This window comes from Anomalospiza imberbis, chromosome 7 (assembly GCF_031753505.1).
Source record: "Anomalospiza imberbis isolate Cuckoo-Finch-1a 21T00152 chromosome 7, ASM3175350v1, whole genome shotgun sequence".
In the NCBI taxonomy this organism is placed as follows: domain Eukaryota; kingdom Metazoa; phylum Chordata; class Aves; order Passeriformes; family Viduidae; genus Anomalospiza; species Anomalospiza imberbis.
The window spans coordinates 26504121-26530154 of record NC_089687.1 but is presented as its reverse complement, the minus strand read 5'-3'; the positions used below and the strand labels follow the sequence as shown (position 1 = coordinate 26530154).

At 41.2% G+C, this 26034-nt stretch overlaps 1 protein-coding gene across 5 annotated transcripts in view; it reads left to right on the top strand.

The window, feature by feature from the left end:
• Positions 1-26034, top strand: part of PLEKHM3 (pleckstrin homology domain containing M3) — an 81084-nt gene that overhangs the window by 30071 nt on the left and 24979 nt on the right. For 4 of the 5 annotated variants that reach the window (XM_068196155.1, XM_068196152.1, XM_068196153.1 and 1 more), the window contains 3 exons: positions 3660-3805; positions 8467-8660; positions 20083-20146. In XM_068196155.1, coding sequence (XP_068052256.1) covers positions 3660-3805; positions 8467-8660; positions 20083-20146 — 404 coding nt within the window. Of the gene's footprint in view, positions 1-3659; positions 3806-8466; positions 8661-20082; positions 20147-24132; positions 24201-26034 lie in introns of those variants that run through there. The other variant, XM_068196156.1, reaches the window with a different exon arrangement.

The window sequence follows — 26034 nt, the reverse complement described above, 5'->3', positions numbered from 1 at the left end:
GCAAGGAACTTTATTGAATAAGGAAAACAGTTGTGTACTTGATTCTAATTCGGTCTTTCACTTTCTCTGTTTCAATGGGGAGCTGCTCCAGTCTTTTCTTGCTAAAAGATTAAAGAGAAAGGTATCTGGATAAAAAGGATAGTTGTGTGTGTCTTCCTTGACCACAAGAGTATGCAGCAACCTGAGAATGGTGTTTTCCGTGCTTCAGAGAAGAGGAATTGTGTTCAGATGTCTTGGATTCCTCCTCCATACTTCTCTACCACCTTAAGTCAAGGAGTGAGTTTTGTTACAACTTTTTAACCTCACCTTCTGTACTATTCTCTTCCTGAAGGCTTCACACTTGGACATGAGCCTCTTGATGTTGATACTCCTGCTCTGCTCACAGAGGTGTTGTTGAGAGACATTCATCTGTGCTCAACAGCACTTTCTTGCTGCTATTTTTTCTAACCCCTATTTTCTTTCCTTGATTCCAAGGCTGTTTTGTTGTATTTTCCATGATGAAAGGTTTTGGATGATTCCTTCCCTCTCTTTGCTAAGTATGCCTTACAGCTACACTTCTTCCCTCTGTAGCTTGCTCTGTAACATTCTTTAGGGTGGGATGATCTCTTCGCATTAGGATCTGGGTTTGCCAGACCTTTTGTACAGATGTTATATAGATAATATTCTGTGTGAGCATTAGGAATAGGTGAGAGAGGTTTGGTGAAAGTTCTGCTGCTTTTTTCTCCCATCCTGTGCAAGGTGCTTTCTCTAGTTATGTAGGCAATTAAGTGTTTTCTCTGCAAACACTGTCCCTTCCCATACCCTAAACTATCTGTTGAATTGTGTTATCCATCTCGGAGGTGGTTGGCTACATCTGATTGTCCTGCTGGGAGAGGTGCTCAAGAGTTTTAAGCCAGGAATCAGTACTAGCTTTGCTTCTGGTAAACATCATGGCAAGTTGATGTACCTGAATGCGCAGGTGCAGGATTTCCAAGGTCATTAAGCCAATGGCTATTTCTTCTTCCTCTTCGTTCTCTCTCATTCTTGATCTATTTTTTTCCATCTTAAAAAAACAAAGTTGCATAAGTGGTCTATGCCACAGAAATATGTTTGTTGCACTACACCACTTTGAACTGCATAACATCAAAGAAAATCAGTCCTTTGATAACTTGATTTGAAAGGGTTGTAGAAATAGCCATCATTATGAATCACAAGAGAGAGGAATGGAAAAGATGGTGATTTTCAAACAGCAAAGCTTGGAAAGTAGGGGAAGATGTAAAGTGGATGCCAGCGCCACATTATCATCTAACAAACTCCAGCTACAGAACTGTTTTGTAGCTTTGCGGAACATATTTTCCTGAGGATATGATGAGGAATGAAAAATACTAGGTGTAAAGAGGAACAAGGGAACAAATGTGAGCTCAGGAAAGGGCTGTAACAAGTGAGAAAGCAATGCATGCTGCTTGGGTACAAATTTCTTCCACTTCCTCCTCTTCATAAAATCACCCTTTCTGAAGATGAAGGGCATCCAAGATTGCTTGCTGAGACTCTCCTCACCCTGAGAGGAGACCTCAGTTTTTATGGGCTGGATATAGGGAGGAGGAGAGAAGCCCCTCAGCATTTCTCTGCTTTATCACTCCTCTCCTGAGAAAACTGTCTCCATGAACTGGAATGAGTTTCTGGCTCTAGGAGGCTGCAAGAAATTAGGCTGTAAAGTGGTTAATTCTCAACTGCAAATGTTTTAATCTAGAATTTTGGCAGTTCAAATTGGACCTTTTCTTATTCTTACCTTCAGTCTAACAGACAGGATTTAGGGCATTAAGACAAGGTAGCAGCCAGTGGAGTGCATGGTGCTTGTTAGGTGAAATCAGTATGTCCTGTCCCATCCTCATCCCCAGACAGGTAAGTGTTGGGTAGTGGGGAATGTTTATAAGGTTTCAGTGACATTGAACTGGGAGACTGTTTGCATTCAGACACAGCTTTACTTTACCACCAGAACTTCATTAATACTTATGCTCTAGTCTTATGAAGGGTAAAGGAGACGATAGGAACATAATTATGTCTTTTAAGCTGACCAGTTTATATGTTTAGTTTTTCCAAAAAACTGCATGTTCTTTCTTAAAAAAAAAGGCAGAGGAAGAAGGAGATGGAAGCAGGACATGTCCCCTGATTCACTTGGTAGTGTGTTTTGCAGAGAATCAGTGGCCAAATGGCTCTGGAGTGTGAAAGAGGCGGAAATGAGCTAATTGTATTGGTAGGTTATATGATTTTTATTAGAGCAGAGGGGGACATGGTGACATCATTTGATGTGGGAAAGGTGAGCTTAGTTTGTGCCTAGAATAGCTGACCTGCAATCTTTCCTCAAATCAGTGTAACTTCTGCTGGGGAGAAAATATGCTTTCAGCTGGAGAAGTCACGTAATTCCACGAAATGAAATTAATTGTATTGACAAAAGCAATCGGTCAATTGACTTCTATCTGAACTCTGTCTGAAACACTCTGTTTAACCAACACTTTTGCAGTAAAAGTGATGTACAAGGATTCTGCTACTCAGTGTTTCTAATCAGCTGCAGGAGAGACCGTCTGAGCATGCAGCATGTGCCAGAGTGGAGCTCTGGTGCTCTGGCTGAAACTATAAATGTCATATGGGGACACTGGCATTTGAAGGAAAAGCAGAAATTCTGTCATGTGTGCTGTGTCTAGTGGTGTTATTAACAACCACGTGATGTATCTTACCCAAACATTTTTAACCTCACTTCCTGAGCAGGTTGTTTAATGTGACTGTGCTGTCTGTCTTCAGCCATTTACCCTAATATCACATGAACTTCTGGCTCATTTTAGTCACTATTGAAAGACAGAAGTGTCAAGTACGTTGAGTTTTTATGTGTTTTGTGAAAACAGGTGGTCAGGTGAAGGAGATCTCTGCATTAGCTCTTTCCAACTAAAGCAGCAGCTTTTGAATACATTGTTTTTCCCTGCGGACTCCACACAAGAGAACATGGGAAGAGGCAAGGGATCTAGCTGTGAAAAAAGTGTCAGGCAGACCTCAGACCTTGTAAGACACAGAGTAATGCAGTCGTAAGGGAAAAAAAATCCCTGCTAGAAACTGAGCTGTGTCACTACTGCTAGTCAAGAACTACTCATTCTCAGTGTGACTGCTACTCGGTTATTATTCATGATCTGACAGTGGTTTGCCTTGGCTGTGCTAATTCTGTGGCTGAGTCTTACCTGCCAAGTCAGCATCCCTTCTGGCTGCCAGCAGGAGCTGGCTTGCACTCCTGCAGGCAGGCAATGCTGGCCCATTCTCTTGTGGGGAAAATGGGAGTTGTCTGGAGCAAGCATACATTAGAATGTGGCCTGTCTAATCTTCAGGCCATGGTTTTCAGATGGCCATGGCTTTTAAATGCCCAGTGTCTTTTGCCTTTGTTTCTTGAGAAGTGCTAAGTATCTTTTGACTGCTGTTTGAACTCTTTGTCACAGATGCCCAAGTTAGTGTGTTCTTTTTCAGTGCTAGTCCAAGAATACTGATATTTATTTCTCTATTTTTTATGCAATGAGAAATGTCTCTTGGGTAAAATAAATAAAATATTAAAAGGATCTTAAACTTTTCTGACTCCATCCTGAATGTGTACCTCTGGCTTGGTGTACAAACCCAGACTTTTGCTCCTCTCTATTCTCTAGGCTGTCAGCGCTCCATAGGTTTGTCCAATGGGAAAGCCAAGGTGTGCAGCTACAGTGGATGGTATTACTGCAGCACCTGCCATGTGGATGACACCTTCCTTATCCCTGCACGGCTGGTTCATAACTGGGACACTTCCAAATACAAGGTAATCTCCCTGCAGGTTGGAGTGCTAGCAAGTGAGCTGAATTACTGATAGAAACACAACAGCCTGAAGGTTGCAGGTATTGACTGCTAGTACTGTTTCCTTTGTCCCTCTTGACAAAATGAGCCATGGTCTCTCAACAAGATGTGTTTTCATCACAGTTTCTTTGGCCAGATCTAAGGTGTTCCTCCACAGGAGCCACCATGCTCCTCCTTCTTGGTGGCATCTTTTTCATCATTGCTTACCTGGCTGTTCAAGGGACAGGGAGAGGTAGCACACAACTGCTCTAATTCTTGCAGTTATTGGAGCTTTGAGGAGTACCTGTTTCATGACCACCAGGGACTAAGGATTGGCACAGTTTACTGGTGGATGCTAAATTGTGGAAATGCCTATAGGAAACTGGCTTACCAAATGCAGTGTTTGTGAGGCCCAGTATGTCCTGTCTCTTGGCATGAGCATTTTGAGGACACTAGAAGGACATTGCTGTAGCACTTAATTGAACCAAACCGATGAAAGTAACATAACAAGAAAATTCTACAGTTGGTCACTTGCCACACAAGAGCTTTTCTAAAACTTTTATAATCTGCTATTTTCTGCTGCCTCGGTGGCTGGTTGCTAGATAGAGGCACTGATTACGTGCCTCAAAGCATTATAGTAGCAAACACAGCAACAGTGTTGTTTTGCCATCTCAGGCAGTATATGCTGAAAGAATAACAAACTCATAAGGAATCCAGACCGGACTAGAGCTTCAGACCTAGCAGCCACTGTTAGGAGAGGCTGTTTGATGTTTTGTGTCTGCAAATATTATTATTATGTGCTATTTGAAAAGGAAAAAAATAACCAGTAAATGCTCTATTAGAGGAAGAGCAGGTCTCTTGAAGAAAATTTGTCAGATGGGGAGATTATTAAAAGGTAGCCAGAGCCTGCTATCAGGAAAATTGTAGTCTTGCTGTGTGAAATGCAAGATTCTTCAAAGTTGCAAAGCTCCAAGATGTGGAGACAAAAAGTCCTCTCATGCCTAGAAGTTAGGAATATTAAAAGTTCTTTTTTTGGATGCTTTTACCAAGGACTAAATTTGCTACCACATGGTAGTATAAGCAGACCTGATATGGGGCTGGTGGATAGTGAGGCAAAGGCCTCATATCAAGCTGTCAATAATACTGCCAAGAAAATTAACTGTTTTTGTTTCCTAAACCTGCAATGTAAAAACCATGCTCTAGTCTTTTTTCTGTGGTATAGGCAGCTGAGGCACAAAAAGAAGTAGGACTTTAAAGCTTAAGCATTAATTGAAAGCTTAATCTATTGTCATCTCACTGTAATAGTGAAAAATTTTGTTTTGCGCTTTTTGTAGACAGAACAGGTATGAGGTGCCTTGAAAACACAAGCAAATTCTGTGCAACTGCTTTATCTGTCTTTGTGTGAAAGTCCTCAGAGAGGTGAATTTAAGAAAGGAACTCAACCCCTCAGGTAGGAAAAAACAACATCCCCAACTATTAGAGCAAGAACTAAGGCAGGGAGGGAAGGTGAAGATAAGCACACTGCCCTGCCCTTTGTAGGTAGCACAGCACTGCCTGAAAGTGGAGCTTCTGCAGAGGGGACATGTTCCTGGCTGTACTTCTGGCCACACACCCCAAAGAGGTCCTGCAGGAAATAAGCACGTACCACATTGATGGTCGGCACTGAGAGAGGGCTCCAGGATTCAAAAGTTTCTTTGTTTTTACAGTCTGAAATGCGTCTGTCAGTTCACCAAATTGGAAGCAAAATTGAATGAAGAGTTTGCCAACCTGTATTCTTTTCCACTGCCACCTATTCCCCACCTCCTCGGGGGTTTCTGGGGTCTGTCCTGTTTCTGGTAAAGCAAGGACCAAAAAGTACTGTAGGACATGAGCTTTTACAGTGTAACTGGGCATGTTTCTCTTTTTATGTTACATGAGCTCAGCATCTGAGGAGCAGCTGTAAAATAAGCTGTGGCATCAGTTAAGTTTGGAAATTGAGAGGTTCTTGTCTGCTTTTGGCAAGACAGGTCATGAAAATCAGAAACAATAAACCTCTCTAGAGCTGTCTCTTCCCATACTCAGGATCCTGAAAAACAACAATGCTCTTAACATCTGGTAGCACATGGGTAGGAAAAGAGAAATCTTGGCTGCAATAGAAGCTCTTTGAAAGGACTTGGCAGTTAGACATGTTTCTTCTGTCAAAACAAAGCTGCAGGTTCACTTTTTTTCCCATGTCTCCTACTGTTTTCATATTTGTTTTTTTCATGTGTTTGTGTGAAGGCAAAAGAAAAGAGGCAGTTTTGTGAACACTCCTTCGTCCTTTTGCTTAGGCCAAGTGTTTTCTCTGTTTGCATGCAAAGCCCTCTAAATATTGCAGGTTGTTTCAGGTGGCTTTCAGCCTGCACAAAATGCCAGACAAACACAGTAGGGAATGAACTCCCTGTGCCAGAAGGTTTCAAGCTGACTTATGGTAAATTGAATTTTGAACTGTAAGTTTGCAGGCTTTAGAAAGGAAAAGTGTGGAAATGTTAGCATCCATCCTTTTATGACATTTAAAGCTGAAACCTTGTTGCACTTTGCATCTTCTCACTCCTTCTGGCTGATTTAATAGGATTGTTTTACTGCCCAGTAAAGCTGGGGGACTGTGATTATGCTAGGATGTGTACTAAAATAATGAATTACTGTGACCGCCCAACCCTTCCTGTTTCAAGACTCCGTTTCAGCCTCTTGTAACACTGCTGTGTTTGGCAATGTGAGTTAATGTTTTACAAGATGTGTGTGCCTGTGTCAGCCATGCATGCAGAGTGGACTGGACACCTGTCTGTCAGCCAGTGATGCTGGGCAAAGCTACTTTTCCTGCAATCAGCACTCCATGGGTGCATTGTATTGGCAAGGAGAGGGAAAGGTTTGCTTTGCTCTCCTTAAAGGCTGCATTCAGACCATGCAGCACCAGTGCTGCACAGTAGTACTTGGTCACCATAGTGCATGCATATGGCAGAGTCACTCAGGGGACCTCAATTTGGCATCTCTTTGTTTCTGTGCTCCTGATGCCTCAGGAGAGATTCCCAACGTGGGGTACAGGAGTGGGTGCAGTTTTTGGACAGGAACCACCCTCCAGTTCCCAAGACAGCAGGGCAGGTGGATGAGGAGCCCATCGCCTCAACAGAGGCTTAAAGCAAGGAGATAGACAAAGACAGAACTGGGCACCTGGTCCTCCTGATGGGGGCAGCTAGTCACTCATGTGCCAAGCGTTCACACACCTCCTCAGGAATCATGGCATACATGCTTTGATTTGCTCATTGGTGGAAGAGGTCTAATAATTACTATAGATACGGAAGTTGTCAAGGGATTGCCGAGATATTGCAGTCAGATGGTTAATGATTGTAAAAGCAGGTTGTTTAACTGCAGCTTCTTAATGCACTGCAATAAGCATAGTAAAATATCAATGTTGCTAGTGTTAAAAAATTTGATAAATTTGGAGTTTATAGAATTTTGTTGTACAAAATCTGAGGTACTTGTGTTGCAATGTTTGCTCTGATTCCACTCAGATGGCACAGTTCTTTGTACATGCAGGATATTAGAAAAGAAATTAGTGGGGTGTTTAATGTAAATAGGTGGGATATTTAATGCAGCTTCAGGGCCTGGGAAACCTGTGTAGTTATGGTCTGCTATATTTAAAATTGCACGTCTTGTTATCTGTGTAGTTATTTGTGGGAAGGCTGGCCTTGGCATATTCTTAGATTTGTATTAAGTTTGTGAAAAGCTTACATAAGGGGCTAGCTTCCCCTGTCAGTAGCTAGTTACTCGTGCTGGTTTTGGAACTGGTGCTATTTACAAGGATGTGTATTGTTCTTACCTACAGCACCAGAAGGGAAATAACTTCCTAAATCTCAAGAGGCTGTGGCATGTGTGCCCTTTCTAGTTTTGTTAGCCTAACTCATCCCTCCCTTGTCTCAGTGTAAACATTGACTTAGAGGTCCAGGAGGACTAACTGAATCGTGAAAGCAGTAATATTTCTGTAGCAGAGTTTCAGGTGATTTGCAGCTCATTTAATGTGAGCCCATCTTCTCTTTTCCAGCTGTGATAAAATGAAGAAATCAGAAATGAGAGGGAATTTGGCCTTTTCACTTAAGGAACAAGAGTCTCATTCATTTATTGAGATTACAGTAGCTTTTTGCAGGTGGAGATAAAACAGAGCACTATAATGAAATATGCATGAAAAACTTCTTGCAGATGGAACTTCGGGAGCAATACTAATAAGATTCAGTTTTATTTATCTGTATTTTAAAAATCACAACAACTTGCCTTTTGCCAAAAAGAAAGTAGTGAACAAACAGAAAAATATTAGCAGGGAAGAAACTGGTTATTCAGATTTTAGACTTCAAAAAATATAGTAAGCTATGTTACTGTGCAGCAAAAGTATATGTGACTGCAGATATCACTGTACATTGGGTAAGTAGCTATCTCATACATGCAATTTTGAAGGACCTGATGAAGTTTGACTTGGTTATAAGCAGAGAGAGTTGGATCTCTCTCAATTCTGTCTCCATTCATAATTGGTAACAGACTAAGTTTTCAGATCCATAGAATAGCTGACAGATGACAGAGGGGGAGATCTGCTTAAAAAGAGTTTGGAGAAAAGCCTAACTAAACTGCTTTATATTTTAGGTATCAAAGCAAGCCAAAGAGTTCCTGGAATATGTTTATGAGGAACCATTAATTGATATCCAGCAGGAAAATCCCCTGTTGTACAATCATGTTGAACCTCTGGCAACTGTGGTCCGCCTGAGACAGCAGCTAAAATCCCTGCGAGCCTACTTGTTCAGCTGCAGGGCAGCAGTGGCTGAAGATCTGCGTAGAAGGTAAGAGCCGCAGCCAGCCGTCAGCACAAGGATGGAGCTTCCTTGGTGTGTTGCCTCTCCTGCTGCCTGTTTTGTTTTATCTCACACTCTGGTTCTGTAGGCATTACCCATTGAGAAAGATATTGTGCGTGTATCTGACTTCCCTGGGAAGCTGGGTTATCCTCTGCTGAAGAAAATTATTTTTTAGGGTCTGAATATCTGAGATTGTTCTTGACAGCTATTAGCCCTGGGGTATCACACATTGCGGTGAGCATCTTTCACTCCACCTTAGGCTTTCTGGCTGTGTGTGAGTATTTTCAGTCAGATCTGCTACCTCATGACCCCTGCCACGGCATCACAGTGAGGTAGCCACTGCTGGGACCTTTGAAGCACCTCACAGTGTGGCAAAGCATGAGGGGGGCCAGAGTCAGCCTGCTTTCCAGCACTTCTGTTCTCCTCTGTGGTATGACCTCAGCCAAAGGCAGAGGTCAGATGTAGTCCCCTGGCATGTGACCCAGCATATGATTTATGCTGCTCTGTTGCTCAGCTGGTAGCCATGAGATGGCTGCACTGAAATGTTTTGTTTATTGGCAAATACATGGTCACAGCACAGCAAAAGGTGTTTCATATTGAGTTTGCTGTGGTGAAAACAGGAGTTTTATAAAAGGTGAACTTCATTTTAGAAGTGCTGTATCTTAGTCCATTCAGCTGCTGCTGCATTTTTCTAACAAGTTAAAAATGAACAATTTTCTTAGAACTGTCAAGCCACTGTTGTGATCTTAAAAAGGCCAAGTAGTTTTTGGTGTGGATCTGCAAAAGGGATGGGAAGATGTTTCTGCCCATGCCATAGTCTGAAGTGAGGGGTTCTGGGCACATGCAGCTGATCTGATGGATCTGTAAGCATTGTATACCCCAGTTTTTAAGACAAGATTTCAAGTAGGAAAGCCACTGCTTTGAAATTGTGAGCTACCAAAGGGCAAGGAAGCAGGTGACATCAGTGACTGTATTTTGAACACGGTGTTCTAGGGACCTGAATTCTTTGGGAGGGAGAGGAGGCTGCACCAGTGTCTTTATGCCAGGTAAGGAGAGCTGGTCTGCTGTTGGGTACATAACCTGTGCCATTGCTTTGATGAACTACCTAGAACAAGTAGGAGAATGATACAGCAACAGGTTTATGGAGAGCATTGCTGAGTTCTTGTGTCAGATGCACTGTGGGTTAATATGTGTTTGTGTGTTATTACTCAATTCCTATTATTTGCTAGGGCAGCTTACAGCATTTTAAAAATTAAGATGGTTTTCTTTTATTCCAGAGGATGGTATTTTCTTGCAGAGCTGGTTTTCTATGCCATCTTCTTCAATAAAACTAAAGGGAAAGTAAGATTTTTGAAGGTTATTCAGAAAAAGTAGAAGAAAGAAAATTATGCTTTCTGATTAGTATTGAAAAAAGTAATTCTCTTATTAAAACAGACAGAAGGAGGCAGGGAACTCAATGGACTTGGGTAAGACAGTAAAAGAGAGTTCAAAGGAGGCCTAGCATAGCAATCAATTGACTAGAGGTAAAAAAAGGCATAAGGGGAAGCCAGGAGAAGGAGTTTCAAATAAGGAAGAAATCTCAGGAAACTGAGTTAATGAAGAAACCAGGACAAAAGAGGAAAAACGCAAAATCTGCCTCCAAAATGGAAAGATGACAATTGCTGAGGAAATAGAAGAGAGAATGGACAAAATGTATCACAGAAATGTGAGCGTGCTCTTTTCTTGGAGCAGAGAGGAGAGAGAAGACATCTCTGTGTCAAAATGAAATGGATAGGAGAAACTGGGAAACAATGCTCCTAATGCTCCTTTTTCTTGTTTTTCACACCATCTCCAATTAAAGCTGTATGGTGGAGAGAAGGACCCCAGCCCAAGAAGGATTTGGTTTTGTGCTGGGGAAGCATATCCAGTTCTATAGGACTTGCTAAAAGTGTAAAACTCCTGAAGGAATGTACAATACACACCTTGGAGTACGGCTCCTTGCTTTGTGAAGTTTCCATTGAGGTGACTTTGGTGTTCAGTTGTTCCCTCAGATGTTCCCTAAGAGGTTTGCAGAGATGAGAAGAAGGAAGTTGTTTTCCCATAAGGATTTATTCCTTGCTCAAAATGCTCCCAATGGCTTTCCTACCTTTATCTAGTATCCCAGTGTGCAGATGTTCACTAGCAATGTGATGACTTTATAGAGCACAGCTGAAAAGTAAAGAAAAGATATGATTTTAAATTTTCCTTTGGCTCATCCCAGGGGCAAGTTGCAAGAAAAGGAGGAGTTTAAACAATATGGTGAGACAGCATTCCTAAATTTAGTACTGTTTTCTAATTAAAAGTGAAAGATGGAGAAAGAGAATCCAGTTATCTGTCCTCCTCTAAAAACATTCTTTTTCTGCTTGGTCTTCACCTTAGTATGTGAATATCTATTAATCACAAGAGAGTGAACACAGCATCTTGAAAACCTGTCAGACCCATATAAACAGACTGAAACAAACTGTTAATATTGCTGTCTACAGAGAACTAAAAACAGACTGATTAATTGTATTGGCACCTTGCTGCCTCTGGGACACTGATAGAGCCTGCCTTATTAGGGAAAAGCAGATCACTCTGAGGTTTCTTTTATTAATACTATTTGCATTATCATCTACTTTAAATCTATGCCTTGCTCTTCAACCCAGATCACAAAATGAAGATGGCAATGAAGTTGGAAACTCTTGGTGTCCTCTGTGAAGACAAAACTGTTTACAATGCTTACAGTCACTTTTTCTGAAGAATTCCAGATGGCTATAAACCAGGTCAGCTCAGGATCCAGTTAGCTTAAATGTGGAAATGTTATTTATAATGTTTGGTGTGCCTAGATAGGTACTTTGAGAACTTTGAAACTTGGCATCTAGCAGGGAGCTCAGGACTGAAACCATGTTGTGAACCTTGAAGATGCAAGTGACAAAGTAAAAAGAAGGGAAGAAAAAGAAGGAAGGAAAAGACAGAAGAAATCCTTAAAGTAGTTAGAAGGCTCACGCTAAAAATGGTCTCTGTCAGTTATAATGATTTATTCTCACCTATTGCTCCACTGGATTCTACGCTTTTATATGTGCAGGGGGAAAAAATAAGGAACATGGACTTGGCAGGGAGGTGAAATAAGGCCCTCCACCAGCACGTATCAGCAGTGTTCCTCTGATGTTAGCCAGATGAGATTCCCAGCCTGTTGCTGAGCTCCCTGTTTTACAAGGGACGTTGTTATGCCTAGTTAACTGTAACTGCCACCTCAGTATTGCAACACATCATTTGCCTCAAATGTCTTTACTGAGCAAGTTCTCACTTGTTTTTATTGCCTTGCTTGTGTGGATGCTGTTCACGCAGAGGCATACAAGACTGAAACCTAGAGCCAACACAGAATTAGTGCAAGTGGAGCTGTACTGATCCCACCACTGCCTGCAGATGGTGAAAGAATGGCCCAGACAAACCAAGATGGAGTCCATAAAATAGATGGCTGGGAAGGAAACAGAATCTCTGAGTCCATTAAATAATTAGGGTATTCTATGAAACTGTGCTGAATGATGCAAGTTCTGTTCTGTTTGCTTTGTTCTTGTCATGATTGAAGATTCTTCAAGTGAAGGAACGGTCAGAATGATTTTTGGGGTAGTGTTCAGGTGCCTGTGTTTCTACTGTAAATAGGGTAACCTAAGACAACCTTCGAGCTCCATCTGGGGAGCCCTCTTGGCTCTCTATCTCAGCTGTACATCTAAACTTGCAGTTCAGGTGCTGCTAGCCCTGATACTTTAGACAGATGGCAGTGACACAAGGCAAATGTTTTGCAGCACATTCCCCTATGCATTAGTGCTTGTTGTAGTGCCCTTGTTCTGTAAGTAAATCTGAATGGTGGTGAGAAACTATATGAGAAAACTTCCCTCTTGTTACTCATCTCGATCTGATACCATTTGTCTGTCAGCTCCAGAACAGCAATACATCAGTTTTACCCCAGCAAAACTCCAGTGCTAGATACATCACTTAGCAGGCTCTGGTTTGGTCTTCCTGTATAGCAGCAGGAGGTTAAAGGTGCACCTCCAGTGCTGCAGACATGTGGTCATGGCTGAGCCTGCTGGCCTGTCAGCACGAGGTGAAACAAGCCCAAATTCAGTTATGCTGAACAATAGAGTCCTGTCACTTCCTACAGTGAGGCCTTAGACAGAACACTTCTGACACAGGAATAGATTACTTTCAAAATATTTGTGTGGCAATTGGGGAACCTGTCTAAACACATCACAGGAATACTGATTGATCTAATGCAATCACTATACCTCCAAATACCTCATGTATGTGAAACTGGAGCTATAACATCTTTCAGGCCAAGGACAACAGAAGGTCATTAAGTCATCTCCAGACTGTCGAAGGAGGCTCTCCATTTTCTTTGCAATGTTTAGCCCATGGGGAGTGGAAAATTCCAAAGCAGGAGAACAAAGATACAGGTTCTGAAAGCAGTAAACTGCAAAAAGAAAGTTTGAGCAGGGAAGAAGCAGAAGAAACAGGTTTCGGGGTTCTGAGATAATGGCAAGACCAACAGAAGAAGAAAATTTGTTGCATGGGTGGTTGGAAAGAGGCTGAGAGAGAAACTCATTCACAGAGGATATTTACATATCCTGAGAGGAACCAGTGTTAAGACAAAACAACAACCCAAGGTGAGGAAAGGTGAGAAAATAAATGCAGAGAAGTATGCACAAGCCATTTGTTGTTTTATTTAGATCCTGCATACGTATATTCATTGCAGTAGCCAAAATAAAATTGCCTGTTGATGGAGCTCATACAAACAGACTACCTTCAGCTCTTTGCTTCAGCTCTTCTCTCTTTTGGAAGAGGTAACTGCATGCAGGATCTTGCAAATTATCATCTTAAAAAGTGCATGGCTAAAACTGAGGAGATGGTGTTATGGTGGAATTTGAGCTTTCATTTCAACTAGAGGTAGCAAACAGCTGAAGCATTGAGATGTGTGCCAGAGCAGCCAGGGTGGAGGCAGTGCTGCTGTCTGTTCATGTCAAGGGAAGGTCAAAAGCACAAGCTAATGCTCTACCATGGTAAGCATCCAGCTGAGGAACCTGCCAGAGCTTTCCATGGTAAGTCTTCCAGAAGACAGGTGGGTCTTTCAGTTCACGTTAGCGTTTTACGGTCTAGGGGGCACACCTGCATCTCCTTGTCAAAGAGATGAGTGATATTACATCTCTTTCACAATGGTAATTTCCATTCACCTTTTGAGACCAAGTTGCTTTCAAAAAAACAATTATTTAAAAACAAGTTCCTGTTAGATGTGGACACCATGTTAAATATGACTTGTGCCATTTTTGTCCCTGTGTTTTTATATCAGAACTTACAGCAGCAAAGTGCATAGGTACAAGAGTGCCTGACAGAAGCAAAGACCATTTTCTTATTCTTAATTTCAAGTTGATTGGGGGATCTAAATTAATTTGATTTCAAAATGAAATTGTGTCTCTAATTCTCTGTTCTGCTTTTAGTAACAGTGGTACTTGATTCATGAGTTAGATCTGTAGTAATTCTTGTCTTTCACAATGTTACTGTAACCTTGCTCAAGGAATCACAAAGGAGAGGGAGTTGGTGTACTGCATTTCAGTAGGAAGTTTATAAACTGGTTCAGGATCGCTGATGGATGATAAGAGTAACTGTTTTAACATAGGGGTGCTCTTGGGGAATTTCATAACAACATAAAATAATAGCTTACCTGGACATGCTTGCTAATAAATCTAGCACTTAGTGTGGGCTGAAGATATGTGGGAGTCACTGTTCCCAGGTATAATGCCACAAGAACTAAATGAATTAGTGTTTTGGTTTGGTTTAAATTCATTGATTTATTTTTACCTTTTGACTTTAAAGTCACTAAGTTCCCAAAGCTCTGCTTTTCCGAGTAACTTTTGTTGGCTGGAAAGTTTGGGTTCTTCTTTCCCAGCAAACTTCCAGGAGCTAAGGTTTCCAAGGAAATACAAAATCAAAATCTGAAGAAAACTATAAGAATTAGCAACACTGGAAAAAATCCTGCCTTTTCCCCTCACCTCTGATGCTGTTCTCTACCTTAAACTGACAATGTCCATGTCAAATGAATTGGAAGAGAAAACCCAGCAAATGTTATTTACCTTGCCACGTATATTTGGGATAACTAGCAACTCACTGAAACCCCTCTGTAGTTTTAGAACCAAACAGTAACTGAAAAATTGGAGCTACTCTCAGTGAGATCAGACTGCACACAGGTCCTGCCTGTCTGCTCCACACGTGGCTGCAGCTGGTGCTGGTGCACACCTGCAGGGACAGGACCAAAGAGGGCTCTTGTCCCTTGTTCAGGGCCAAAAAGCCACGGGAATGGCAATAATCAGCATGTGCTGGCCTTCAGCTGCTTTACTTTGCAGTGTAGTGCAGTAGCTCCAAAGGTGTAAGTTGCAGTGCCAGGGCATGAGCTGTGCTGGATGAGGAAGAGGACTTGGTACCCTGGTGCTGTGCCAGCTTTGGGTGTAGCAGCTTCCTGCAGAGGGGTGGAGAGGAGGCTGAATGCAGTGCTGTGCTGGACTGGGTCATCTGTGTCCCCTGTGAGTCACAGCTCAGTCATACACTTTTCAACCTGGTCTAACCAGACACTCCTGGCTGGCACATGAAACCCTGGTGCCACCTTCCCCTCCCTTCCCCCTCACATCCTAGGTTTTAAGAGGCTTTTTGGTATGAAGGAGACTTGGTTGTGCCCACCTGCCACCTAACTTGATTACTTTTGATTGCACTATAAAAAGAAGAGTTCCCCTTGCTTATCACGTTTGTACTTTGGTTATAGTGTCAGGCATAGGCAGATTAATTGGTTGTAGCTTTAGCAGAGCTGTCAGGGTATTTAACCCATTGAAGAAAAATTACCTAGGCTGGTGATAAACAGGCTTTAAATGCAGAGCAATTACTTAGTGCTAACAAAGCACTATGACTACACACTTTATCCAAATGCAAAAAGTAAACTCTTATCAGTGGTTCTGTTTGCAGGAGGACACTAAAAGATAACCTTTGTTTGTGCAAATACTTACCTGATAAGATCATCCAAGAAGGAACAGATGAAATTTCTGTCTTGCCTGAAGGTTATACTTCAGATTACAAAGTATGAAGCAAAGAACAATAATAATGAGAAACTGAGAATGCTCACTTCTTTCTTTTAGTTGGATCAAGTGTCTTGGATAGTGTGTTTCTTTTCTGCTTGCACTGATTGTGTTTATATCTAGGACATAACAATAAAGCAATTTAGAGAGCTTTAACCAATAGGACTTTGGATTTCATTGTTCACAGTAACTGGCAAAGCTAGAGGCTGGTTAGCATTGAACTTGGTTTGTTCATTGCAGGTTAAACCCTGACTGGTAGCCAGGGTTTACAGCACAGCAGTCCTGTGACTCATCAATGGTGAAACTGGTCCGGGAGTTTCCAAACTGGGAAAGCTTAGGAGGTGCTTTTAGTGGGACGTGCTCTTGATACCTTTTGCCTCTCAAGGGTCACAGGTCACATTCTGAAGCTGCAGAGGTTTGAGTTTTTATTGTGATTAGTCTTAACATCTTGTGTTTGACCTCTGTCTAGTTCACTCCAGTTGCTTTTCTGTGTTAAGATTTGACTGAAAGGCCACTGTTTATTGAATGCCCTTAATTGACCAATTTAAAAAAAATCTAGTTAGTTGTAGCACATCAATCAAAAGATTTACAAAACTGACATATTTTATTTTGCTTTCAAATGACTAATTAGAGATTTCCCATTTGGTGTTTATAAAGGACCTTTATATTATAGGAAAAGCAAAGTTCAGACATGTTTTGGTTTTTTTCTGTCAAGGCCTTGTATTAATCTAAGCATGCTCATGATTTTAGGTGGATTTGGATGCCTTGTAGTACCTTGTCTGGATGCAAACGCCGTGGTGTGGTGTTTGTGTGAGCCCCATCTCACCTGCTGTTCCCTACTGACTTTGGTTTCCTTTGAACAGTTTCAGCTGTAGATGACAGAGTGACAGAGAGAGCATAGGCACTACTTTCCTACTGGCTACATGGGAGGAGGCCTCTGAGTTGGGAAGCCAGAGGCTTTGAATTGGTCCTGTGTGCCTCCTACTGAAAAGGACTTATATCAGCCGTGACCTCATTAGGCTCAGAGAACCTGTGCAGGCAAGCAAATGGTTGGAAACCAGGCATCAGTCAGTTTCTTGCTCACTGGAGTACCTGGTCTGTATGGATTTCCTGCCCCAACTGATTTGCTTGCATTTTATGAGTTTTTTTGAAAATGTGTTTGGGTTTGGTATTTTGGTGCCTGTTATACTCTTGTTCCCCACCCACTAGAGGCTGACAAAAACTGGCAATGAATGAAAGATGCATTTCTGGGAGGTGGCTTCACCAGTTACATTCAGGTAGCTGTTGAACTTTGGGTTTTTCTTTCCAAACTGGACTAATAGAAATTTTCTGGAGAAGAACTTCATTGCAGACATGCAGTACAGCAAGACCTGTTTTTGAAGCAGTTGCTCAGCTCGCCACAGGTGTGGTGAAAGCACTTCATTTATTGAGTGGGGGCTGTGCTGCCTCGTTCTAGGCAATTTCAGGGTTTCACAGCCATAGGGCTATATGGCTTCCACCTTTGGTGGTGTGAGCAAATGTTGAAGGAGTGTTTTGCACCTCTGCATTTATTGGGAATCATGCAGGGACTGGCCCAGTTACTTAATTTACAGTGTTTACTTCCGTAAATGCTGTTGTATTTGTGAGCTTTGAGTGTCCGGATATTTCTCTGTGGCCTACCACAGAGAACCAGTTTTAATTTTTCAAGTCAATAGAAGGGCTGCAAATCTGAAGCTGGACCAGCCTTACTTACTGAGGGGTTTTTTATGCCTCAGTTTCTGTAGCAATGGAAATAATCACTCCTCTCACTTTAGTGCTGAGTATGTATATATGTGTGTGTGTATATATATATAATAATTTTTTATATGTACATACATATATATATATGTTTTGCATAAAACTGGGAGGGCAGTGCCTACTTTTTTCCTGGAAGTAGATTTGGAAGGGAGGAGGTGCATTGGATACCAGCTCTGCAGAGCTATTGCTGCAGATTATCATGTTTTAAGGAGCAGGACAGGTATAGGGATAAGATTTGTCACCAGGGCCTGTGCTGGCTGAGACTCGCCTGACAAAGGAATTTGATTGATCATGAGTTTGCTTTTCACCTGCACACTTTTTACTAGGAGTTAGAACTTGCAGGAAATAAGGAAATAAAATGCCATCCTTGAAGGCAGGGGAGTGTGATGTTAGTCATCAATACTAGTCATTTACAGGTTTTGCATTATGGGCTATTCAGGCTATTTCCTGAACAAGAAATGTTTCATTAGCTAATTTTTTCCTTAGCAGTACTGTAAGGACATCAGCAGATAATACAGTTTCTGCAAAGCTATTTAGTGCCTACCTGATTGATCAGGGGAGAATGATGGTAAATTTTAGTGAAAGAAATTCTATCTGAGCTGAAAAAATACTAATACTTTAATATGCTGTTCAGAGTTGACTCCTTATCTTTTAATAAGTCTACTATGTGCAAATGAGCAATTCCATCCTCATATGTTGTCTGATGTCTGGATTTTGACTGTTTTCCAGTGGTCTTTGATATTGTGCCAAATGTGTTCTGAAGGTGTACTGCAGCAGATCCACTACAACACAGTCCCCTGAAAAAGGAGCAAAGTATAACCTACAGAGCTGAAAGGGGAAATTGGCAATGCCCCAGTGAGATTGCAGCTGAGAATTGGGTGGGTAGAGCAGATAGGCTTGATGAGTGAGAAGGAGCAGTGGCACAGACCAGCTCCAGAAAAGTGCCATAAGATGGGTGGTCTGCAGTTGTCAGTGCCTTGCTTGCAAAACTCTTCTCCTCCTACCCCAATAAATCTTAATTTTTTTTCAAAAGTCCAAAAGGAATTATGAATTATTTGTACTGTCCGCCTTAGCAGCAGTGAGAGGTTCTTGTCCCTTCAGTACATACAGCTTTGAAAACTGTCAGTATAAGGCTGTTTAAGACAACTAATGGAATGCCAGAAACAGAATTATTTTCATTATTTCTTAGAAGCCGTGTTCTGTGGAGAGATTGCATTTGGTAGTCTTACTCTCTTCATCAGTGGTTTAGACGATTATGTTGTTGCAGCTTCTAAAATCTCTTCTTTGAGCTACTGCGTGCTTTCTCAATAGTCTCGTATCAAGATAACGTGTAAGTTCATATCAGCCTTTCACTGTCTTTGGGGTGTTTTTGAACATGTGCAATGGTCTCTCTGTTCACTGCCATTGAGCTCTACCGTTACAAACCAGTCTTTGCCAAAACTTTGTTCATGCATTTAATAATATGAAGAGTTTAATTTCTGTATTGCCTTAAAACAATGTGATGGAGATTTAGGAACTGGATTTACAAATTCTCCTCTGAAGGAGAACATGTAGTGGGAAATGGTTTAACTTCTTAAGATACTTGGTTGCTTTTCTTGCAAGAGTAATCTCCCCTCCCCAGGAGAACTGAGTGTGGTGGTGTATTTGTTCTGTGTAGATGGAAAGTAAAGCTGGTCAGATTGTTGTTTCTCTCTGCGTGGACACAAAGATAGATGTTCTTTTTCTGTTCCTGACATCTTTATAGCAGATACATTTTCATAAATGTTTTTAGCTAATATCCACTTAACGTTCCAATGTCCTTTTTTTCCCCTCTGTGATGTTATATTAGACTAGTTTTTCATTTTACTGCCTATCAGTCTGATTAGGGCATCTCTTCTCTGTTCACATTACGGTTTCCTATAATTTAGCTTTACTTATCAGGTCTGTCAGTACATAAGCAATGGTCTTGCCTGAAACTTGGCTTATGCGAGGTAAATACTGCTTTCTTAAGTAAGTCATTATAGAGTCTATACCAATACATACATTTCTGTATGGAAAGAGGAATTTATATCAACTTGATCTTGGAAGAACAGTATCTATGTGGCCTTTTTCCCAATACAGTTGTTTCAGTTACAAAACCATAAATCACATGTGAAACTAAGTGTTACAGCTTTGTAGCAGACCAGGAATATTGTCTGAGACAATAAGAAATACTTCTAATGTGTTATTTGCATTATTTGTTTTTATTGCTGCATTAATTGTTTAAAGAATCATCGTCTGCTGTCAGAAAGAGCTTTCAGTGGCTATTAATGTCTCAGTATATGACCTGACAATATGAGAATGACACTGGCACAGAAATTATTCTTATTGTGGGACTGCTGTGCCCATGCAGAAAACTGTAAAAATAGCTGGTGCATAGAGGGTGATATAATTCTGTTTCTTTCTCTCTAACATGACAGTCCTGCCATTATTTGGTAGGGAGAGGAAACTTACGGGTTTCCCAGTCAAAAGGGTGTGACACATACCCATTTTTCTCTTTTCAGGATCTTCCCCAGAGAGTATCTTCTTCAACAAATCCATCTTTATTCTCTGTCAGACCTTCAGCAGGTGAGTGTCTTTGATTTATTCTACCTGTTACACATGGAGCCTGTTCTTGACTTCAGAGCTAATTGTGCATTTCTCTTCTAGCTGTTCATAGCATAAATACCTGCACTTCCAAGTTGTGTCTGTGGTTTGTAGTTTAGTATAAAAATGGGTTAACAGTGGCATCGATTAGGGATGAAAGCCTAGAGCATCAGTGTTCAAATAAGGATGGAAAGAGACTGAAAGAAAACTGTAGTCCATAAAGAGAACTTTGCTATGAGAAATTTTTCATCTGCTCAATAAATTCTCATCAAAGTCTCAGCCCACAGGTGACAAGTTGTGTTTATTTTTTTGCTGAAAGAGTAGTTGCTTGGGAATTTTGAAGTTTGTAAAGTTCCTAATGCATTATGATTATTTACCAAGTCTGCTGAGCATTGCCATGAGGAGGGGGCAGGGGGAAACTAACCCCCATCCCCCCTTCCCCACAAACCTCAGCCAGCCCACTACACAAAGCTGAGACTTGCAGTGTTACCATGACAGATGTGACCATGTGCCAGCAGAATTTGTCTTTGCATTGTTATTGATTCAACTAAGCAAGAACCTTGAAGTACATTTATCTGAACAGCAGAATTTTATTCTGTAACAGATTAAACAAGACAAAATTGGAAAAAAAGAGCTGGAAATGGGAGAATAGGGAATCAAAGGTGAATGTGCTGCAATGCTCAGATGCACAGTGAAGGGAGCAATGAGGTGAAGTGTGGTGACTGACCTGGGCACTTCTGTGTTCACATTAATGCTGTAGCCAGTGGCATGTAAAACAGTATTTTAAGCTTCTTTCACCTATGTTTCCCTTCTCTACTGGTGCCTTTTTTGCAGGATAAGAGTAGCATAGTCAGTTCTGGATATTCAGTTGACACATTAAGTTGAGGTTGTTCAGATGCCCCTCAGAGCTGGAGACTACAGAACAACAGGAAACGTGGCTTTTGTTGGCTGGTAAAATCACAGGATATAAATGATTCCATATATAAAATAAAAAAGCCAGTTGCCTGAGGTCTGGAACTGTTTCCACATCTTTTCAGCATGTTCTGCTATCTCATCTTTAATAATCAAGCCGTGAAAAAGCGAGCTACTTAACTCCAGAGCTGCAGTCTCCCTGGTGGGCCTGTCTATTAGCCCCCAGTGCTTTGTAAGCTGCTTAATCAGTCCCTAACATTGGTAGTAGATATTTCAGAAGCAAGCAGCAGTTTATTAAGCACCCTGGGGGAGAGAAGGAGGGTAGAAGTCATAATTCATGCATTGATTTAGCACTTTCCTATAACATGTTTCTTTGTGTTTGTGTTTGCAAGACACCTTCTCTTCCCCTGAGGGGCCCAGTCCCAAACTTATCATATTTAGAGGCAGTATAATTTGATTACCATTTCTGCTGGGGTGGGTTAAATTACATTTACCTTTTAATCTAGCTATATCCTTGTTGTCAGCATGGCGAGGGTTTTTCACATTTCAGAGGCTCCAAGTTTGAAATCAGATTGCCTGTTTTTGTCGAAGTGGATGCAGAGTGGAAAAGAGAGGAGGGCCCTGTTGAGAGAATTAATCCAATGGTCAGATAAATACTAATAGCCTTAACAGCCCCTCCCTCCTGTCTGCTTTGCCCCTTACTGCTGCTTTCTCCCAGTTGCTCATCATTTTCCACTGACCTGAGTTTAGGTAGTTTTAATCCTGAAAGTTTTTCCTCCTTTTGATTTCTCTGCTGCCCATTTCCTCATATCCATGGACTGCTTTTGCACTGTTTCCTGCTGTCATGTAGATTGCATGTATTTGGGGAATTAACTAAAAGGTTTATTAAAGATTAATGGAAAGATAAGGCATGGTGAGTGAATTAGAAAAGCAGAGAGGGGTAATCTGCAGATATAAGCAATCTTTACCTTGGTTATTCCCAGCTCAATTCAGATCTGTTTCCTGGCCAGGTTCCCTTTAAAGATCCTAGAAAACATGGTTATTTCCTGCCAAGCAGCTGAGTTTCAAAAATGGGGTTTGAGAGTCTGTTCTTAGTTGCAAAAAGGTTGAAATGCCTGTTTGGCAGTAGATGAAGCAACTTGTAATACTATTCTAAAATAAAATCCGATATAAATATCTTTCCAAGCTTAACAGGGCCTAGATACTATGAACCTAGCAGAGTATATACTTAGACTGTCTGGTGTCACTTGGATCCATTTGGATAGGGCTCTAGTGGGGAAGACTTTACTGTGAGGTTAAAAGCAGAGTAAAAAAAAAAAAAAAATTGGAAGAAAGTCTCCTTAATTTTGGAAATTTCCCAAATCCTGGTGAGGCAGTGGTTTTTGCTGGTAGTTGTGTTGTTAGCAAAGGCTTGTAGTAACCAAAGAGGCAGCAAGTGACAGTCCTTATTTGTATGTACACAGAAATGCATCCATGGGCTCCAGAAGGTTTTGCTGCAGACCAAGGCCTCAGGGACTACATTTAAGTTTACAGAGGTCTATCTGTGGGCATTCCTGTGGGGTAGATGTGATTAGAATCCTGGTGTCAGCAGGTGAGATCACTGATTAGGCGAGTTCACATTGAATAGGCAGAAACGCCAAGTGTGATTAAACAGGCACAAACACCACAGCTTGCCTGTTCTGCCTCATTGGCTACACTTGTTTGTCTTTGCAACCTCATATCATCTGCCCTGCATCACCCATAACCCTCTGCATCTCAGTTAGGCAGTTTATCCAGGGCTATTCCAGTCAATTAAAGCTTTCAAGAGGGAGATCTCCACTTGCTAGGAAGCAAGTATTCACTCCTGAATTTGTTGGTGTTAGCAGACACAGTATACTGGAAAAATGAATTAGTCTTACAGACCATGATGTGCTGTTACAGTCCAGCATAGTTTCATCCTAAACCTGCTGGAGGTGTGAAGTCTCTTCTCTGCTGACATTACTGATACTTTTGTGCACGTATGAACAGAGTTCATGCAACAGGAGTTAAAAACTGTCCATTTAGATTTTACAGATGTGATTATGGGGCTGCTTTTATTGAAACTGACAATTTTTACACTGTTAGATGTTGGTTTGGACCGCAGTTGACTCAGACAAGAGTCTTGTATTTCTTCTGAAAAGTAATTCTTGCTCCTTACACTACATAGCACGTTAATGGGAGCTTTTGAAAAGACTAGAGTGGGCTATTGTAGTGATTTCCAAATTCAAACGGTTCATCCATAGAGAGTTAACTAATATCTTGCCTCTTTTTTATGTTAAATAACAAGATACACAAGTGTGCAAAAATTATTGCAGTGATGCACAGGAAGTTCCACCTGGACATGAGGAGGAACTTTACTGTGCAGTGACCATGCATGGGAACCTGTTGCCCAGAGGTTGTGGAGTTTTCCCTCTCTGGAGATATTCAAGAACTGCCTGGACACAGTTCTGTGCCACATGTTCTGGGATAACCCTGCTTGAGCAAGGAGATTGGTCCAGATGACCCACTGTGGGCCCTTTCAGCCTAAGACATTGTGTGATTCTGTGATGGTCTTTATTGTAAAACTCTCTTAATCATGGCAGTTATTTCATCCTGGTTATACCAACTCTAAAAGATACAGTAAAATAAAAAGGATCCACATAAGGAAAAAAATTACTGGATGTCAAGGATGGAGATTGTGAGCAAGATGGGAGATTTAAAAAGATGATAATTTGAAGACTTGTTTATACAGGAACACTCAGGGAAAAATAATGAAGTAACAAAATAGGGGAATTTAAAAAGATTAGTTGAATTACTTTGAATCGCTGTGTAAATACTGTTATTGAAAATATAAGCGGCTTTCATTTGGTTTGTCTCCATTTACTTTGGAAGTAAAGTGACATAAATTGCATTAAGGCCATTTTCATTCTGAATGTGTATGTCCATACAGGGATTTAATGTAGTATAATTTATTCATTTTAACATTGTAGATAAACTAATCTGTTGAAATTTAGTTAAAACATTATTGACTTCGGATCAACTTTCGTGACTACCTGTAGATGAACCTACAAATAATGTGAAGAACAGTGCAGAGAAAGGATGAACAGGAGAGCCCTGTTCTCACAATAATATGGCACAGATCATACAGTGAGTATGAGGGACGCATAAAAATCCTTAATGGAAATGCTTCTTTGCCAAACACAATGAGTATGAGGAGTTTAATGCCACAATAGTGTCACTAAGGCCAGAAATGTATCATCTTTGAGAGGATTAAGATCCATAATGAGAATATCCACAGTTACAGTACATAAAATAAAGGGATTATAAGATTACAGACTAGACGTACTATACTGAAGGGATTAGGAAGATGTCTCCCCTAGTGACAGATCAATGATTTCGTCTTCCTCTGACGTTTGGAACACTGATTACACACAGCACTGATTACAGCTCCTGGGAGATTTGGGCTTGCTGGACTGTTGGTATCACAGAAGCATTCCTCTCTGGGAAATCTTAATGTTTCTGGTCAAGCTTTTATGCATTATGCATTCTTTTATGCTTTTATGCATGTTAGGAAGCATATAAGGCTTCCTAAGAAGAGTGTGGGGAATAAAAATGAGCTTCAATGAAACAAAAGTTCTGCCTAATTTGAGCCTAATATATTGTTAGATTAGGATTAGAAAGTCTTAGAAGAGCAAAGAAATCATACGGTCTCCTTCACTCCTCCAGGCTTTTAAACCACACTGTACTTTCATTGCACCTCCTAGACACAAGTGAAGGAGTAGATCAGAGATGCTCTTTCTACTATTTTTATGTATGCAAAGCTTTAGGTTGATTTAGACAAGTTGTTTCATCAGTCCCAAAAATAGCAAGGAATGCAAGTGGATGTGGATTTCTGTTGCCTTTTACTTGCTGTTTTCTTCATAAGTAAAACTTCTTTTCTGATAACTCAGTCCTCATACCATTGCTGGTAGATGCTTAGTATAGATTTACACAGCCTGATGAATTCAAAGCCCATCAGTGGTGGTGTCCCTGCCCAGCAGTTCCTTTTCATTGATACAGTAGAAGGATGGGATGTAGCATCTAACCCCCATAGAGCCTGTGCATGTAGCTGTATTGATTGATAAAAATGGGATTTGGCTAACATACTTTGGGCTTGCTGTAGTTTCAGAAGTGGTACTGAATTGGGTACATGACAAACACCCTCCTGCTTTTAGTGTACGTAACTGAGCCTGTGAAATCATGAGTGCAAACTCAGTTATAGCCATGAGAAAGTCTGTTGCTGTCATTTGTGTCATTCAGTGATTCAGTATAAGCTGCATCGTCTTAAACTTCTGTTTACCAAAGAGGTTTACCCATGTAGCTGTACCAGCAAATTCTTTTCATTTTAGGCAAGCCCTTTTTCGCTCGAGGGGCAGGAAGTGGAAAATGAGAAGGAGAATTAGGTTTTGGGCAGGCCTGGCTATGCTGAGATGACTGAAGATTTGTCTGTTACAGTTCTCTGTGGGAACTGACTGTGCTCAACAAGGGCAGCAAAATGCCAGGCACATCATCTGTGCCAGAGCTGCCACAGTTCTGAGTTCAGCACTGTTGGGAAAACACTGATCACATCCCCAGCCTCCCAAGCAAGGGTTGACACAGCATGTGTGACAGAGGTGTAAGTCCTGCAGTGTGTTACTGCAGTGTAACAACACCAGATAGTTCTCTACATGAACTATGTCAAGATGCATCTTAGACCACAATGGCATAATGTTAATAGCTGTCTTTGACATTCTTTATGAACTGTGCCTGATTGACAGTGTTCTAAAGTAACTGTAGTTCTAAAGTAAGTATATTAGCAGAGGAATATGAAGATTGTTAAAAACGGGAACACACTCCCGGTACTAAACTGATTTCAACATTTATTGTAATAAAAAAGAAAGGCCTCAAGCAAGCAGGAGCGTTCCATCGAGGATGCTGCAGTG